General features: G+C 41.9%; 2 protein-coding genes across 4 annotated transcripts in view; one reads left to right on the forward strand and one right to left on the reverse strand.

Annotated features, from left to right (window-relative positions):
• Positions 1 to 18,545, reverse strand: part of LRCH2 (leucine rich repeats and calponin homology domain containing 2) — a 119,316-nt gene that overhangs the window by 63,037 nt on the left and 37,734 nt on the right. For all 3 annotated transcript variants that reach the window (XM_054544983.1, XM_009235192.3, XM_054544982.2), the window contains exons 2-5: positions 12,209 to 12,353; positions 8,393 to 8,519; positions 3,603 to 3,708; positions 3,384 to 3,520 (exon numbers count right to left, since the gene is read on the reverse strand). In XM_054544983.1, coding sequence (XP_054400958.1) covers positions 3,384 to 3,520; positions 3,603 to 3,708; positions 8,393 to 8,519; positions 12,209 to 12,353 — 515 coding nt within the window. The remainder of the gene's footprint in view (positions 1 to 3,383; positions 3,521 to 3,602; positions 3,709 to 8,392; positions 8,520 to 12,208; positions 12,354 to 18,545) is intronic.
• Positions 13,431 to 16,913, forward strand: RBMXL3 (RBMX like 3). Its single transcript, XM_054544984.1, has 2 exons — positions 13,431 to 14,007; positions 14,137 to 16,913. The coding sequence occupies exons 1-2, from the start codon at positions 13,431 to 13,433 to the stop codon at positions 16,686 to 16,688; spliced, it is 3,129 nt and encodes a 1,042-aa protein (XP_054400959.1). The 3' UTR covers positions 16,689 to 16,913.

Below are 18,545 nucleotides of genomic sequence, written 5' to 3' on the forward strand. Positions count from 1 at the left end.
TATAGGATACCCAGTCAGTGTCTGCTGGAGAACTGCTTGGTGGTGGGAAGAGATCTGATGCATTTTGGTGACCAGAAGTGAAGTATTCTGTATTGAGAGTTAGAATAGAAAAAATAGTTTGGTTTATTTTTCTATCTCTTACAGATGTATACCCAGAGGTAGGACTGCAATATTATATGGTAGCTCTACTTTTAATTTTTTGAGGAAGCACAATACTGTTTTCCATAATGGCTGTACCATTTTACATGCCCATCAATAGTGTACAACAGTTCCATTTTCTCCATATCCTTGCCAGCACTGGTTATCCTCTCTTTTTGATAACAGGCATCCTAACAAGTGTGAAGTGATATCTCATTGTGGTTGTGATTTACATTTCCCTGATTATTAGGAATGCTGAATATCTTTTCATATAGCTGTTGGCGATTTGTATGTCTTGTTTGAAAAAATGTCTATTCAAGTCCTTTGCCTATTTTTCAATTTTTTTTTTTTTTGCTATTGAGTTATATGAATCCTTTATGTATTTTGGCTATTAACCCCTTATCAGATATATGGTTTACAAATATTTCTGGATATCCACACACACAAAAAAAAATAAATGTGCTCCCTTTTGTTTCAATGAAAGCCTTTGGTGTTTTGGTCTCTGTCTTTCACGTTAGAGATTACTCTTGCAATGTCTAATGATTCTTGGCTGTCTGTTCATTTTCTTTTTTCTTTCTTTTTTTTTTTTTTTTTTTTTGAGACAGAGTCTCACTCTGTAGCCCAAGCTGGAGTGCAGTGGCACGATCTCGGCTCACTGCAACCTCCTCCTCCAAGGATCAAGCGATTCTCGTGCCTCAGCCTCCCCAGTAGCTGGGACTACAGGCGCGTGCCACCACACCCAGCTAATTTTTTGTACTTTAGTAGAGACGGGGTTTCACCATATTGCCCAGGGTGGTCTCAAACTCCTGAGCTCAGGCAATCCATCTGCCTCAGCCTCCCAAAGTGCTGCAATTACAAGTGTGAGCCACCGCACCCGGCCTTTTTTTTTTTTTTTTTTATTATTTAAAGACAGGGTCTCACTCTGCTGTCTAGGCTGTAGTACAGTGGTGTGATCAGGGCTCACAGCAGCCTCAACCTACTGGGTTCTAACAATCCTCCCACTTCAGCCTACCAAAGTTCCAAAGTACTGGGATTATAGGCATGAGCTACCATCCGACCTGTCTGTTAATTTCCAAAAGGGATCATAAAAAACAAACTGGAAGCTCTGTGTGCATGGGGAAGTTTCCTGATGGTGAGCTTCCATCTATTTGGTGATCAGACACAGACTAGACATTTCATCAGGTGACTCCAAAAGTTCAGTATATAGATAGGTCTCTTCTCCTGCTGCAGTTTACTAAGGAAGATCTACCAATTCTGCCTGAAATATGTAAGACAGATTGCAAGCATTCTGGGAGCCAAACTGGAGCATCTCAACATTCAGTATGCAACCATTCACTGTTTTCAGTATGGGGTCTCACTCTTGCTATATAAGCTGTACCTGGATCCCCTGACTCTGGTTCAATCCCTTTACAGCTTCACCGTCCAATAGGGTACCACTAGCCACATGTGTCTATTTATTTATTTTACTTTAAGTTCTGGGATACATGTGCAAAATGTGCAGGTTTGTAAAACAGGTATACATGTGCCATGGTGGTTTGCTGCACCTATCAACCCATCGTCTAGGTTTTAAACCCATCATGTATTAGGTATGTGTCCTAATGCTCTCCTTCCCCTTGCCCCCCACACCCGACAGGCCCCAGTTTGTGACATTCCCCTCCCTGTGTCCATGTGTTCTCATTGTTCAACTCCCACTTATGAGTGAGAACATGTGGTGTTTGGTTTTCTGTTCTACATGTGTATTTAAATGTAAATTAATCAAATCTAAATAAAATAAAAATTCAGTTCTTTTGTCACACCATACACTTTCAAGTACTCAGTAGCCACTATGGCTACCGTATTGGACAATGCAGATACAGAACATGGTCATCACCACAGCAAGTACAAATGGGATGGTGCTTCTCTAAGGAGTAAATACCAGTCTTCTGCTGAGGCAAGAAGTGAGTCATCAGCTGGCCACTGAGCTAACGGAGAAAACCTAAGGATCTACCTACTCCTTAGAATAAATTCCGGACTTCTGCTGATGCAAGTAAGGAATAGTCTGTGGCTGTGGGGCTGAGGGCAAGAATCTGAGGGTGTAAATCCTAGAGCAGTGGTGTTTAATATGGGAGCTACCAGTCACATGCAGCAATTTAAATTTAAATAAATCAAATTAAAATAAAATTTAAAATTTGGTTCCTCAGTTGCACTAGCTATATTCCAAGCATTCAACAGCCACATAAACAAGTGGTTACAGTATTGGACCAGTGTCGATTATAAAACATTTCCGTCATTCAGAAAGTTCTACTGGACAGCACTGCCTTAGACATTCCACAAACCATCATGTTTTCATTACTTAATCCCTATATTCAGAGTTACATGTTTCCTCCAATACTCAAGCCATTCCCAGGTTTGACGCTGTAAATCAACTTGAATCTGATTGCCTTTTCCCATAGCAGGCACACGTTTCAGCTTTCTTCATTCTGCTAAGGTAGCTACCACCAGGACTCTAGCCAGTCTTTATCTGAATTAGAAAAGGTAACCCCTTTAGAATGAGTGGAATGTACTTTTGTAGGAAGAAAAAGACGACCTTTCTTCTGGATGTCTGCAAAACCCCTGCCAGGGCACACAGCATAAAGTACCATTTCACTGCTACTTGCTCCTCCGCCAAATAATCTTGGGCAATCTAAGTAAAGGTGCTTGTTTCTACTATTCTATTTTCCATTTTCAGAAATTCTATTGACCTCTCTTCCCCACTGTCCTCTTTCTTCTCTTTCATACTTTGTCCATAAGGGATTATATCTTAGTTTATTCCTTAACTATCATTTAAGAGGATTCCACATGGATTTAATCCTCACTAAACTAAAAGTCATAATTAATATTTTCCACTTGTATTTTGTTCTTTCTGTTATAATTCCATCTCTCAGTGCCAAGAATGTACTCCAATCAATCCCACAACAAATCCCAAGTAGATATATACCTGAGTGGGAAATAGGTAGAGAGACTTCAGAGTCACTTTTGTAAATAACTAACAACCAGAATTATCAGTTAACAAGCAGAAAGTTATTATCTGGGTTTTCCAAATGCTATCCTAGAGCCTAAGCTAAACTCCTACCAAAGTGCAAAAGGCAATGCTCAGAAAAACTTTAGACAACAGTGCTTGAACAACAAATTGGCTCTGATTTAGGTGCTTTTTTATTTACCAGTCATAAACAGATAAAATTTGAATAAAAATGAGAAGAAACATGTATAATATTTTTATTACAAACCTGTGCTGGTGGTACTTGCAATGGATTGTTATCCAAAATTATTACTTGTAAATGATGCAGCTTTCTGTAACAAACTGGAATTTCGGTCACTTTATTACAAGAGAAATCCAGCTTGACTAAGGGAAGGTCTCCTAATTCTGGTCAGAAATGAAAAATAATTAATTAAATTTTACATAGTTACTCTCTTATTCATGTGAGTAAAAATAGTGAACATCTTACCATCTGGCAAAACACGAAGATTATTTCTTCTTATATTTAGCTCTCTAAGTGAATGTAATTTTCCCATTTGTTGGGGAAGGACTTGAATCTCATTGCAGCTAATATCCTAAGGAGAACAATAAAACAGAATTATAACAAGCTAACTGAGATATACATACTATATATATATATATATTCTAATTTTTAAATTAAAGCACATGGTTAATAGCTAGCAAAAGTTACCCTCTAATGTCATTGCTCTAAAGATGGATTATCTGGCAGACTTCTATTTATACGACATCATGAAGCCGACCTAGCACAGTAAATAGAAACTTCCCATACAAAAATTTGAGGTTATATCTTAGTAACTACAACCTCTCGAAAATCTCAACTAAAGGCCAACTCATACCAGCCAAAACCAGAAGTAAGAATGATCCAGCACTCTGCACATGGAGGTAAAGTAAAAGACTAACGACTCTCAAACATTGTGTAATCTGTCAATTACAGTAGTTGTCTCGAGACACTTGGCTGGGCAGAAGCTACGAAAGTCAAGGATTTATAAATGTGCACTGGAGAAACAGACTATGATCAAGATTGATTTAACTAAATCTCTTTCTCCAAAGGGATACAAAATGAGAAGTTACAAGCCCCAACACTTGTGACTCATATCATAGCTCAAAGACATTCTAAGAGATCTGAGTTGGAAATCTCTCAGGTTATCTAAGGTGTCTCTAAGGAAATCTCTGTGGTTAAAATCCAAGCCCCAATTTAAAGGCAAACAATATCAAGTTTCCATAATAACAAATTGAGATTTTTATTTATTATCATAATAAAAAACAGAAAAAAGAACAGTTCAAGTTAACTGTACTCTCTCCCCTCTTTCTTACAATAACATCAACAAAAAGAGAAACCTACAGCATGGTCTCAGACAGTAATCATTCCAGACACACTTCAAATGAAATTCATATTCTAATGCAACTGCCCCCAATTTCCAACTTTTAGTGAAAATGATAATAGCTTGGAGGGAGGAGAATAGTACATACATTCAGTTTTCAAAATAATATTAAAACCAAGTAGGGAAGAATATAATAATGCTATAGATGATTAGGAAAATATATCCTACATACCTCTTTTAAACAATATCTAAGGCATCTTCATTCAACAATAAATATTTCTTGAACACTATTAACATTTGCTAGGTACTGTTCCAGGGACTGGGGATTTATCAAGGGGCAAAGCATAATTTCCTGCTGTCATAGCTCCTTATGGAGTTTACATGCTGGCAAGGGGAGTAAATTATATAATATGCCAGAAGGTGATAAGTGCTATTTAAAAAAGATAACAGGGTAGGAAAATGGCTATGCTCACAATAGTGGGGAGGGATACTACTTTATCTCATAGAGAAGGTGATATTGAGCAGTACTGTCAGAGCTAAAAGAGTGAACCATACTAATATATAAGAAAGGAATATTCTAGACAGAAGGAACAATAAAAGTAAAGGCGCTCAGGCAGAGCACACCTGACAGGTACAAAGAACAGCAAGGAATCCAGTGTAACTAGAGGGAAATGGGCAAGGGAGAGAGTAGAATAGAGGGAGGGATATGACTTTAGCTTTTATTCTGAGATACGTGGGCAGGATCCAGAAACTTTTGAACATGGGATTGACATGATCTGACTTATATTTTGACAGGATCACCTTAGCTGCTATGTTCAGAATAGACTACTATTCAAATGATGGATAACAGAAGTTTGTGAAAATGTTATTTAAACATTATTGCTTCTTTCTAAAGGTATTTGATATTTATGATTTCCATATGGAAAATCCATAGAAATTTGAGAAATAGCTGTCATTTCCCAGGAGAAATAAACCCAGGCATAGGAAATGAACCCACTCCAGTGGGTGCTCTACAAAATATTCTGCAAAGGATTGGAAGCCAGAGAGTATTTCCTAGGTTTCTAATGATAGAATTTCATTGCAGTTGATTATCACATCATGTGGAAGAGTATCAAGGGAAAATATTCCAGTGACAGGGAATACCCACCAATTCAATATGTGATTTACAACTGTCAATTAGCCCTCCTAATGCTATCTACCCATCTACTGTTACTGATTTCAAGAGTGTAAAGCATAATAATTTTACAGTACCTAGTAAAATAATACTGTTTAACATTTTAGAATTTTCTACATAAATTAAAAAACAGTTGGTCCTCTGTATCCATGGGTTCTGCATCCATGAATTCAACCAAATACAAATCAAAAATATTCAGGAAAAAAAAAAGCATGGTTGTGCCTGTACTGAACTATATCAACTTTTTTTCTTGTCATTACTTCTTAAATAATACAACCTAACAACTACTCACACAGCATTTACACTGTATTAGGCATTATAAGTAATCTAGAGATGATTTAAAGTATATGGGAGAATGTATTTAGGTTATATGTAAATACTACCATTGTATATAAGAGACTTGAGCATTCGTGGATTTTGGTATGGGGTGAATCCTGGAACCAATCCCCCATAGAGGGACAACTGTACTAGAATTAATATAAAACTCCTAATTATTTTTTACATTTCATTTATCTAAAAATTACATCATGTAATGTAATTAAAAACGTAGGGCCAAAAACTAAATTAAAAAAAATAAATTACAGAGACATAAAATCTTAAATTATAACCCTTATAAAATCTGGATAAACATTAATAGTGTTCAAGTCAAACAAAATAATGGTACCTTTTATTATGAACTTGTTAAATCATATCTGGAATCTCTGTTCCTTTTTTAGTATAACATTAAGTGAGACTTTAACTAAAAGGAACATTTTCCAAATCGAATTAGCTGAAAGTAAAAAGTCATACAAAGGAATAAAGGTAATAAGGATGTTTAAGCTATAGAAAAACACATCTTAAGAGTTTGGTAGGCTGGGCGTGGTGGCTGATGCCTGTAATCCCAGCACTTTGGGAGGCCGAAGCAGGTGGATCACGAGGTCAGGAGTTCAAGATCAGCCTGGCCAAGATGGTGAAGTCCCATCTCTACTAAAAATACAAAAAATTAGCCGGGCACGGTGGCAGGTGCCTGTAATCCCAGCTACTCGGGAGGCTGAGGCAGGAGAATTGCTTGAACTCGGGGAGCGGAGGTTGCAGTGAGCCGAGATCGCGCCACTGCACTCCACCCTGGGCGACAGAGTGAGACTTTGTCTCAAAAAAAAAAAAAAAAGAGTTTGGTAAAATGGAGAGTAAACACACAACAGATTAAAATATCTGAAGGGGAGAGAAGTTGTCACTATCTATATTTCTTCACATGGTAGTCCCAGGCCCAATGGAAAAAAATGATAGAAGCATGTATTTTGGTTCAAAATAAGAAAGATTAATAACAAATAGAGCTTTGCAAAGAAGAATTAGGACAGTCACGCATGCACACGCGCGCGCGCGTGCGCGCACGCACACACACACACACACACACACACACACACACACACACACACACAGAGTTGTCCACCATTGAAAATATATAGTAGATGTATCAGGGATTCCTACATTAGAAAGTGGTTGTATCTGATCACTTCTAAGATTTTTTATAACTTCAAAATTATATGGTTTTAAAACATAAGGTGAAATTCAAGGAAGTTTCCTTGTATTATAATTGGACATGTAGGTATTCCTTAATAAATAAAAGGTATTCCTGAAATTTCTGCTCATTACATTCTGTTAATATTAATTTCTCATTATGAAATTGTAGGTAAGTTCCTCAAGAAAACTTTTGACCTCCCCGGACATAATAAAGTCATACACAAGAATACTTTAGGACTTTAGTTCATGCACAGTGGCTCACACTTGTAATGCCAGCACTTTGGGAGGCCGAGGCAAGTGGATCACTTGAGGCCAGGAGTTCAAGACCAGCCTGGGCAATGCAGTGAAATCCCATCTCTATGAAAAATGCAAAAATAAGTTGGGTGTGGTGGTGCATGGCTGTAATCCCAACGACTTGGGAGGCTGAGCACGAGAATCGCCTGAACCTGGGAGGCGGAGGTTGCAGTGAACCAAGATCGTGTCACTGTACACCAGCCTGGGCAACAGAGTGAGACTCTAACACACACAAAAAAAAACTTTAAAAATACCTATTTATTAGGAAAGCATCATTCAAAATAAAAGAAAAACATGCAGCATGGTATACTGCGTAAAGTGGAGGTAACCAAAAGATATGAAAAATAGCTGAAAGCTTTGAGGCTCTGAATATGTTTCTCTCAGAATTCAATGTCCTTTAATACCTAAAATGTTATGTCCAAGGTAATTAATTTAAATTATTCTATATTTCTACAATCAATTGCATATAATGGCCTTTTACCATTTATTTCAGTCTAAAAAGTGTTATAACATCACATAAGCAAACAGTGAGGAAGAGTTATTTTGCTAATTCTGTTTGCAGACACTTTCTTCTTTTATCTCCTTTCACTAAGGATATATCATAGTCCTATAAAAGTTTTATTTTAAAAATTCCCTTAGCTTTTCTCTAAGACCTTTACTGTCCACAAAATGAGTAAATAAATGCTTATTCATTTGAAAAGTATTTCTTAAAGTTTGTAAGCAAGCCTTCTGACATCACTAGGACTAAGGAAGAACCATGCTATTTTGTGACTGGAAAAACTCAGACATACAGTATCTCAAGATTTTACTAAGTCTTACTGAATTTAGACATATACCAAGTTAGTACTTTTTTAAAAAATTACAATTAAATTCCATAAAAATAGCTAATCTTCCAAAATGTACATATATTACGCATATTGCATTAATTAATACAACTATGTTACTCACCAATTCCATTAAATCTTTTAACTTCCCAATTTCTTCTGGAATGGATACCAGTTTATTATTACTGATGACCAAAACTTTAAGGGGAAGATCAAATAGGTATTTTGGCAATGTTGATAAAAGATTTCGGCTGAAAAGAATGAGAAAGTTTCATTATGAGAATATGTATGTAATGTGACATATTAAAAACGAAGAAATCACTTTGTAAGTAAATAATATTCTATCACTAAGTAATAACTTAATAAGTACTTGCTGAGTGCTCACTGTGTATCAGGCACAGTGTTAAATTTCTTATATGCACTGTCTCATTTAATCCTCATGTTAATGACACAAGATTAAGTAGTTATTATCTCCATTATACAAATCAGAAAATGAAAGTTAAAACTGGTTAAGTGATTTGCCCAACTACAGCAGAGATCCATAGCATAGCAAACCCTATGCAGGCAGACCTATGATACTACTCCACACACCATCAGTTCTCAAAAACCCAGAATGATTCCTCTGAGCTCAACAATGTCAGAACTTTGCTCCTTGATATAATTCTGGTATATTCAATACTTCCATGCTAAGGAAAGTCTCCAGGGATAGATGTGCATGCACTATGTTTAAGTTTATAAAACAGTGAATAGGACTATATCTTCAAAAACATGTAGTAACCCTAACCCATTCCCTTTTAAGGTTTAACAGCCTATTAGCACCTTTATCTCAGCTCAAAGTTGATAAAACATTCTTATCTCTGTAGATACATTTAAATGTAATAACTGAGTGCCTCTATTTTTACTGAGTGCCTACTATTGCCAGGCCATGTTCAGGGCAGCTCATGTGAATTAACTTTCACAGTGATCCTCATTTTGCAGCAGGTCATGTGAATTAACTCTCACAGTGATCCCCATTTTGCAGATGAAGAAATAGTCACAAAGAGTTTAAGTAAACTGCTGAAAGTCACACAGCTGTTAAGTGGGAGAGGCAGGATTCAAACTCAGGCAACTTGGCTCTGGGGTCTTTGCCCTCAAAGTACTATGGTCAAATTTATATGCCAAAACAGACTGACTGACCCAAATGAACCACTAACAAAATGTGTATTTTTCCATTCCATTTACATACTAACAAGCATTGGTAAGCGATAAGCTATTATTTTTCCTGTTTTTCAAAGTGTCATTTATAGACCTATACCTACCATTTCGTGTAACATACACAGCAACAAAAGTCCAGTGTTACTCAAGGGGGGACTTGAAGACCCTCCTCCCCATCTTTTCTCTGGCAAAGGACATCCAGAAATACTAGACTGGCTTTAATAACACGGCACAAACAAACAAACAAAAAAATGGCAATGCCCCTCAACCAGCAATAATGGCCAGACTGCTGGAATGTCAAATGTGCTAGGGTCCTGTCATAATCCTTCATACTTTCAGGATGAAGCAAGCTCCTTGGAAAAATGGTCAGTCTGGGTTCCTTCACACCAGGGCACACAAGGATCTTTCTATAGGATTCTACTGAAAAAGGGGGGTAGTATATAGGAAGAGAGAAGAGTTGAAAAATAATTTTACAAGTTTATTAAGAGATTTTCACCAAAATAAATAAATACATGGAAGAAATAATGGCAAACTCATTCTAATACATCTTCAGGCCAAAAATAGCTTAAAGATCAATTTATTTTCTTCCCTTAAAAAGCATATTCAGGCCGGTCACAATGGCTCACGCCTGTAATCCCAGCACTTTTGAGAGGCCGAGGCGGGCAAATCATTTGAGGTCAGGAGTTTGAGGCTAGCCTGGCCAACGTGGTGAAACACTGTCTCTACTAAAAATTAGCCAGGCCTAGTGGCAGGCGCCTATAGTTCCAGCTACTTGGGAGGCTGAGGCAGGTGAAACATTTGAACTTGGGAGGCAGAGGTTGCAGTGAGCCAAGATGGTGCCACTCTACCCTGGGAGACAGAGCAAGACTCCGTCTAAAAAAAAAAAAAAAAAAAAAATGCATATTCATTGAGTTAACACAATCATCTTTCACCAGAATCTGGTTTCTTCATACTGGTAAATAAATTATTAATTGTCACTTTTTTACTACATGCCTTAGAGAGGAATTCAGTAACTAGAACAAATGTTATTTCAATATAGTTTGCTCAAAAATTTTTGTGACTGTAAAAAAAAATCAAAGTTGACTTTTACAGATCGTGACAGGATAGAATCAGAGAAAGTGTTAGTAAAACTAAGATTACCATATGTGTTAATAGAGAAGTGTAATTCATTTTTTGGCGAATCACTTTTTCCGCAAAAGAACAAAATGAAACAGAAACAAAGACAAAACTTAAAAATACCTCACTTTCCTCAAACCTCTCCTAAGCCAGGCCAAGGACATTTATACCTACTCAGAGAAAGGAGCAACCCAAATGATTGATATCTTTGGAAGGAAACTTCCCTCACACTTTTTTTTTTTGAGACAGAGTCTCGCTTTGTCACCCAGGCTGGAGTGCAGTGTCGTGATCTCGGCTCACTGCAAGCTCCGCCTCCTGGGTTCACACCATTCTCCTGCCTCAGCCTCTCGAGTAGCTGGGACTACAGGGCCCACCACCACACCTGGCTAATTTTTTGTAATTTTAGTAGAGACAGGGTTTCACCGTGTTAGCCAGGATGCTCTCGATCTCCTGACCTCGTGATCCGCCCACCTTGGCCTCCCAAAGTGCTGGGATTACAGGCGTGAGCCACCATGCCCAGCCAGGAAACTTCTCTCACACATTTTAAGGTGTAAAGTGGTTTCAGTTAAAATAGCTTGTACTGTCAGGTAACACCACTGGAGGAGTCATACAAAAGAACTGATATATCACAGTGAGAAAGGAACATTATCATTTATGTATATTAATTATATTTACTACTTCTCTATATGGGAATTTAGACAAGTAACTTGGTTAATGAGGAGATTATCCCTCCCAACTGAATAAAAAAAGAAAAAAATTCTAAAATTAAGTCACAATATATCAATTTTCATTCAATGTCACTGATTTGGCAGGGAAAGTTTTTTCTTATATTTATTGAGTGTTCATTCTTTTACATATATAGGGTAAAAGCTATGTATGAATGAGAGCTCTATAGCCAGACTGCTTTGATTTTAATCTTGGCTCTACCACTTGCTGAATATATCTATGAATTTGGACAAATAGCTTAACCCAGTTTCCTCATCTGTAATGCAGGGATAACAATAGTACCTATCTCAAAATGCTGTCATGAAAACTAGATAAGGTAATATAGGTAAAGCGTTTGGAACACTGACTGCCTGGGACATGGTAAGCACTTACTAAGTATAAACATGAACTGTGATCCACTTCCAAACCTTTCAACATTCTCACCCCACTCTAACCATCCTTGAAGTAGAAGCGAGAAGTCACAAAAGTGAGAAAAAATAACTCAAGCAGTGTTTGTTTCACATATCTAAGGATGCATATAAAATCTGTATCGTGGTGCTATAATTTCAGGAAAATATTTATGGTCTAAAGCCTTGCTAATCAAACTGAGGTCTAAGGACCAGCAGGTAGGCATGAGCATTGCCAAGGGGCCTGTTAGAAATGCAGGCCCCATAACAGACCTAAGAAATTAGAATCTGCATTCTAACAGATCCCCGGGTAATTCCTGTGTGTTAAAGTTTGCTAAGCTCTGCTCTCAAGAACAAAATAAAAGCCTACAAAATAATGTGAACATATAAAAAACACAAATAAGATACTGTTGAGATAAATTTAAGCTACACAGCCAAATCAAACATATTCTTTTGCGACTAAAAAAGGATTAGAACAACAATAAAAACCAAAATTTATTTTTAAATTGTTTCCTTACCTAATGTTAAGGTATGTTAACATCTGCAGATTTTTAATGGCTTCAGGAATGGTTTTGATGCAATTATGATATAAATTTAATGTTTCAAGGGGTGCAAATAACCAGACATCAGAAGGGATTTCTGTAAAACGATTTCTGGAAAGATCTGAAAAAAAAAATTGTGAGTATTAAACATATACCTATATCTATGGTAATTAAAAGAACTATTTTAACACTTGCTGAATCACTTAGAATCTAAGCAACTATTTAAAATACTTTAAAATATACAATATTATCCATCAATACCGTGAAGGCAAAAAACATCATTTAGAAATACACTCATACGGCTGGGCGCGGTGGCTCACATCTGTAATACCAGCACTTTGGAAGGCCAAATCAGGCAGATCTTTTGAGCTCAGGAGTTGGAGACCAGCCTGGCCAACATGGCGAAATCCTGTGTCTACTAAAAACACAAAAATTAGCCGGATGTGATGGTGGGCCCCTGTAATCCCAGCTTCTCAGGAGGCTGAGGCAGGAGAATCACTTAAACCCAGGAGGCGGAGGTTGCAGGGAGCTGAGATCACGCCACTGCACTCCAGCCTGGGTGACAGAGCGAGACTCTGTCTCAAAACAAACAAAAAAAAAAAACCTCATAGAATGTATGTTTATTAACCAGATGTATTTGATATGCTTCAGTATACCTAAACTCCAAATACGCTATTTGTCTTTTAAAATACCAATTAAGAATTATCTTTGATCTTTAAAAGCAAACACAAAAATACCTCCCACGATCCCACATTCCCCTCCATCTGCCTCTTCTTTTACAGCCAAACTCACATAAATCCACAACACAACTAAATTTCTTACTTACCATGGACTTCTTAACCCACTGCAATTTGGTTTCTATCCACTCTCACATCCACCAATGTTACCAACAATCACCATATCAATAACCATTCCATATGTCTGGAAAGATTATTTTCCTTTGGCTTAGAAGACTACACTTCTGGGATCTCTTCCTACCTCTCTGGCTACTTCTTATTTTCTATTCCTAGGTTTTCCTCTACCTGTATCATAGAAGTTGGTGTTCCCAAAAACTATGACGTAAGGTACTCTTTTCCTTCTTGAGACATACACCCGCCAACCGGTAGGAGCCGCCCTCCACGAGAGCGCTCGAAGGCCGCGACTGAGTTGTTGCGTCATCACTTCCCACTTCCTCTGACCCACCATTTGGCAGGGAGACATGATGGAAGCAGATCGCCCAGAGAAGCTTTTCGTTGGGGGCCTCAACCTCAAAACCGACGAGAAAGCCCTCAAAGCCGAGTTTGGCAAGTATGGCCGCATCATCAAGGTGTTCCTCATGAAAGACCGAGAAACCAACAAGTCGAGGGGCTTCGCGTTCGTCACATTCGAAAGCCCTGCAGACGCCAAGGCCGCCGCCAGAGATATGAACGGCAAGTGCCTGGATGGTAAGTCCATCAAGGTGGCCCAGGCCATCAAACAGGCATTCAAGAACAGCCGGTGGGTCCCGCCAACCCCCGGCAGCAGCGGTCGCTCGAGGTTCTCACACAGAACCCGTAGGGGTGGCAGCAGCCCACAGCGATCCCCTTCTCGGGGTGGGCCCAATGACGGCTGCGGCTACGCAGGGTATTTCGACCTGCGGCCCTACAGGGCCCTGATGCCTAGGAAGCGCAGGCCGCTGCCGTGGCACTGGGCCAGCCCACCCCACAAGAGGGCCGCGCCTTCGAGCCTGGCTCGCAGCATTGGCCGTGGAATGCACAGGAAGGCACCGACCGTGTTGGGGCAAGATGGCTACTCAGGCTTGCAGCCACTGTGCTGGGCCGGCCCACCCCGCAAGAGGGCTGTGACCCCGTGGAGCCTGGCTCGCACTGGCAGCAGTGGAATGCCTGGGAAGGCCCCGGCCGTGTGGGGGCAAGATGGCTACTCAGGCTTGCAGCCACTGTGCTGGGCCGGCCCACCCCGCAAGAGGGCTGTGACCCCGTGGAGCCTGGCTCGCACTGGCAGCAGTGGAATGCCTGGGAAGGCCCCGGCCGTGTGGGGGCAAGATGGCTACTCAGGCCCGCAGGTCCGGGAGCCACTGCCCCCGTGCTGTGACCCTGGGGATTTTGTTCCCACTCTCAGAGAGTACAGCCGTCGCTATTATGGCCACTCCAGTGTCCCAGACTACCGTCCCTTGAGAGGCGACGGCAACCGAAATGGCTACAGGGGTCGCAACCGTGACTACGTGGATCATCCCAGCAAAGGCTCCTACCGAGAGCCCCTCAAGAGCTACGGAGGCCCATGCGGTGCTGCCCCTGGGCGGGGGACACCGCCATCTTACGGAGGAGGATGCCGCTACGAGGAGTACCAGGGCCACTCGCCCGATGCCTGCAACGGAGGCCACTCATCTGAGGCCTTGCCGGTCGCCTTGCCAGACGTCTTGCCAGACGCCTACAGCGGGGACCGCTCGCCCAAAGCCTATAGCGGGGGCCGTAGCAGTTCCAGTAACAGTTACCGCCAGAGCGACGACTACGGAGAAGGCCGCTACGAGGAGTACAGAGACCGCTCGCCTGACACCCACAGCGGAGGCCGCTCGCCGGACGCCCACAGCGGAGGCCGCAACAGTTCCAGCAACAGCTACAGCCGGAGCCAACACTACAGAGGAGAAGGCCGCTACGAGGAGTACCGAGGCCGCTCGCACGAGGCCCGCAGCGGGGGCCACTCCACTGATGCCCACAGTGGGGGCCGCTCTGAGGACGCCTACAGTGGGGGCCACGACAGTTCCAGCCAGAGTGACTGCTGCAGAGGAGGAGGCCGTTATGAGGAGTACCAAGGCCGCTCGCTGGATGCCAACAGCGGAGGCCGCTCACCCGACGCCTACAGTGACGGCCACGACAATTCCAGCTGGAGCGACCACTATGGAGGAGGAGGCCACTACAAGGAGAACCGAGGCCACTCTCTGGATGCCAACAGTGGAGGCTGCTCACCCGACACCCACAGCGGGGGCCGCAACAGTTCCAGCAACAGTTACGGCCAGAGCCACCGCTACAGAGGAGGAGGCCGCTATGAGTACCGAGGCCGCTCCCACGACGCCCACAGCGGGGGCCGCTCTGCTGACGCCTACAGTGGGGGCCACGACAGTTCCAGCCAGAGTGACCGCTACAGAGGAGGAGGCCGCTCGCTCGATGCCAACAGTGGAGGCCGCTCGCCCAATGCCTACAGCGGGGGCCACGACAGTTCCAGCCGGAGCCACAGCTACGAAGGAGGAGGCCGCTACGAGGAGTACCGAGGCCGCTCGCTCGATACCAACACCGGAGGCCGCTCGCCTGATGCCTACAGCGGGGGCCACGACAGTTCCAGCTGGAGCGACCGCTACGGAGGAGGAGGCCACTCGCTCGATGCCAACAGCGGAGGCCGCTCGCCTGATGCCTACAGCGGGGGCCACGACAGTTCCAACCGGAGTGACCGCTACGGAGGAGGAGGCTGCTACGAGGAGTACCGAGGCCATTCGCTCGATGCCAACAGCGGAGGCTGCTCGCCTGACGCCTACAGCGGGGGCCACAACAGTTCCAGCGGGAGCGACCGCTACAGAGGAGGAGGCCGCTACAAGGAGTACCGAGGCCGCTCGCTCGATGCCAACAGCGGAAGCCGCTCGCCAGACGCCTACAGCAGGGGCCACGACAGTTCCAGCCGGAGCGACTCCTATGGAGGAGGCGGCCACTACGAGGAGAACCGAGGCCACTCTCTCTATGCCAACAGCGGAGGCCACTCACCCGACGCCTACAGCAGGAGCCGCGACAGTTCCAGCAACAGTTACGACTGGAGCCACCGCTATGGAGGAGGCGGCTACTACGAAGAGTACCGAGGCCGCTCGCACGACACCCACAGCGGGGGCCGCTCGCCCGATGCCCACAGCGGGGGCCACTCGCCTGATGCCCACAGCGGGGACCACTCCACCGAAGCCTACAGCAGGGGCCGAGACAGTTTCAGCAACAGCTATGGCCAGAGTGACCACTACAGAAGAGGAGGCCGCTACAAGGAATACCGAGGCCGCTCGCCCGACGCCTACAGCGGGGGCCGTGGCCGCAACAGTTCCAGCAACAGTCATGGTCGGAGCGCCCGCTATGGAGGAGGAGGCCGCTACGAGGAGTACCGAGGCCCCTCGCCTGACGCCTACAGTGGGGGCCGCGACAGTTCCATCAAGAGTTACGGCCTGAGCAACCGCTACAGAGGAGGAGGCCACTACGATGAGTACTGGGGCAGCTTGCCCGACGCCTACAGCAGCGGCCACGACAGATCCAGCAACAGTTACGTCCGGAGCGACCGCTACTCGAGGGGCCGAGACCGGGTAGGCAGACCGGATCGTGGGCTCCTTCTGCCCATGGAAAGGGGCAGCCCTCCCCTGCATGATTCTTACAGCCGGTCAGGCTGCAGGGTGCCCAGGGGCGGAGGCCATCAAGGAGGCCGCTTGGAGAGGGGGGAAGGCCGGAGCAGATACTAAGCAGGAACAGACTTGGAACCAAAAATCCCTTTTCAAAGAAAGTAACAAAAAGAAGAACCTGTTCTATGTTAACTACCCAAGGACTAGTATAAGTTGTTTTTACCTTTTAAGAATTTCCTGTTAAGATCTCCATTTTTATGCTTTTGTGAGGAAAAACTTAAAATTTCTTTAGTTTGAAATTGTTAATGTTTCTTTCAACAAGTTCATGTTAAAAGTATAAGATATGAACCTGAGTCTTAGTCTTCTTCTATTTACAAGTTGAAATACGATTAATGGCTTCTTCCCTTGTAAATGTTCCTGATAAATGAGGCAGACAGTTCTAAGATCTTTCATAAACATCTGCTCACCTAAAATGGAAAAATGGATCATTCTGCTCATTTAAACCAACTAGATTGTGGGTGGAGAGTGGGAGGGATTGGTGTATACCACTCTTAAGATTTTAGGGTATCTTTCAAACTGAATCTCCGTGTTCTCAGTATTAAAAACCAAACAACCAGCAACAACAACAAAAAAAATGATTTAGATCAAATGTTTATGAAAAACTATGTTCACTCAGTAAATCTGAAAAGTAAATGGAAAAAAAAAGATATACACTCTACTGGGTGATTTCATCCAACCCAGATCCAAATTATATTTACATACTGATGAATTGCAAATTAAGGATATGTCTAAAAGCCTATGTTCTGATCTTCAGGACTTCACCTTGATACCTCAGGCACCTCAAATTCTACAAATATAAAATCTGAAATGAAGATCTTTTCCCACACTTTTTTTTTTTTTTCTCGTCTCAATGTCAACAACACCCTCCTGGTGAGTTGCTCAAGCCAGAAACCTGGTATTCATCCTTGATTCATTCCTCTCCTAAATTATTCCAAGTACACACAAATATACTTCCATTCATTTAAATTTTCACAAAAATAAAATCATGGAATCGTTATAACCATTACTCCTATTAAGGGTTTGTTAAAGGAAATTTTGAAAAATACTTAGGATATTACAGCAGCGGGTTGAAAAATAAATACTCTAGAAAAGAGTTGCTCAACCCCACCACTGTGGACCTTTTGGTCTGGATAACCATTGTAGGGGGCTATCCTGGGCACTGTAGGATATTTAGCAGCATCTCTGGCATCTACCCACTAGATGCCAGCAACAACCTCTATTCATGGCAGACAAATAATGTCCCCAAAGGTGCAAACCCTCAAAAACTACCTGAGTAACTATCAAGTTAGTTACTTTATCATAGAAATTTATTTTGCTAACACTAGCTCATTATACTTATTTGGTTAAAAATGTAAGAAAATTTTGTGCCTCTGTCAGGAAGAGCATCCAGCTTAGTTCAGTGTACCTCATTTAGCATCTGGTCTGCCCTCATAAAAACAACCTCCTATCAGTAATGCTCAACTTCCTCATTCCAAGGGATGAGGCCTGTTCACTTAGCAATATAGTAAATTCCTTATTGAGAACATTAACATATGTATTACTATATATGTAATATATAGATACATATAGAGAAGGAGAGAGATCTATATTCTTACTCTTAACCTTATGTAAAATTGTATAACTGGCAAAAAATAGCTATGTTTATATAATATGAAAATTTCTATTCTTCCTCCTCCCACCATAAAATTCTGAATAACTAAAAAAACAATAGAATTACTAGAAACCAAAATCTAAACTAGAAATAAATGTTTCCCAATATTCTGGCTTACCTCCTCTGGATACCCAAGCATCACACAGTTCTATTGGGGAAGAAAGTGAAGTCACTGTTTTTAGTTTAGGATATGTTTCTTTATATTTAGGGTTTTACCTCTTATTCTTGTAACTTCAGAATTCTGGAAGTTCAAAATTACTGTTTAC

The sequence above is a fragment of the Pongo abelii genome, chromosome X (genome assembly GCF_028885655.2).
Source record: "Pongo abelii isolate AG06213 chromosome X, NHGRI_mPonAbe1-v2.0_pri, whole genome shotgun sequence".
Lineage (NCBI taxonomy): Eukaryota > Metazoa > Chordata > Mammalia > Primates > Hominidae > Pongo > Pongo abelii.

Coding starts and splice junctions, on each gene's coding strand:
- RBMXL3 (XM_054544984.1), top strand. CDS start 13,431: ATGATGGAAGCAGATCGCCCAGAGAAGCTTTTCGTTGGGGGCCTCAAC. Junction 14,008..14,136: donor GGGGCAAGATGGCTACTCAG/GCTTGCAGCCAC, acceptor ATGGCTACTCAG/GCTTGCAGCCACTGTGCTGG.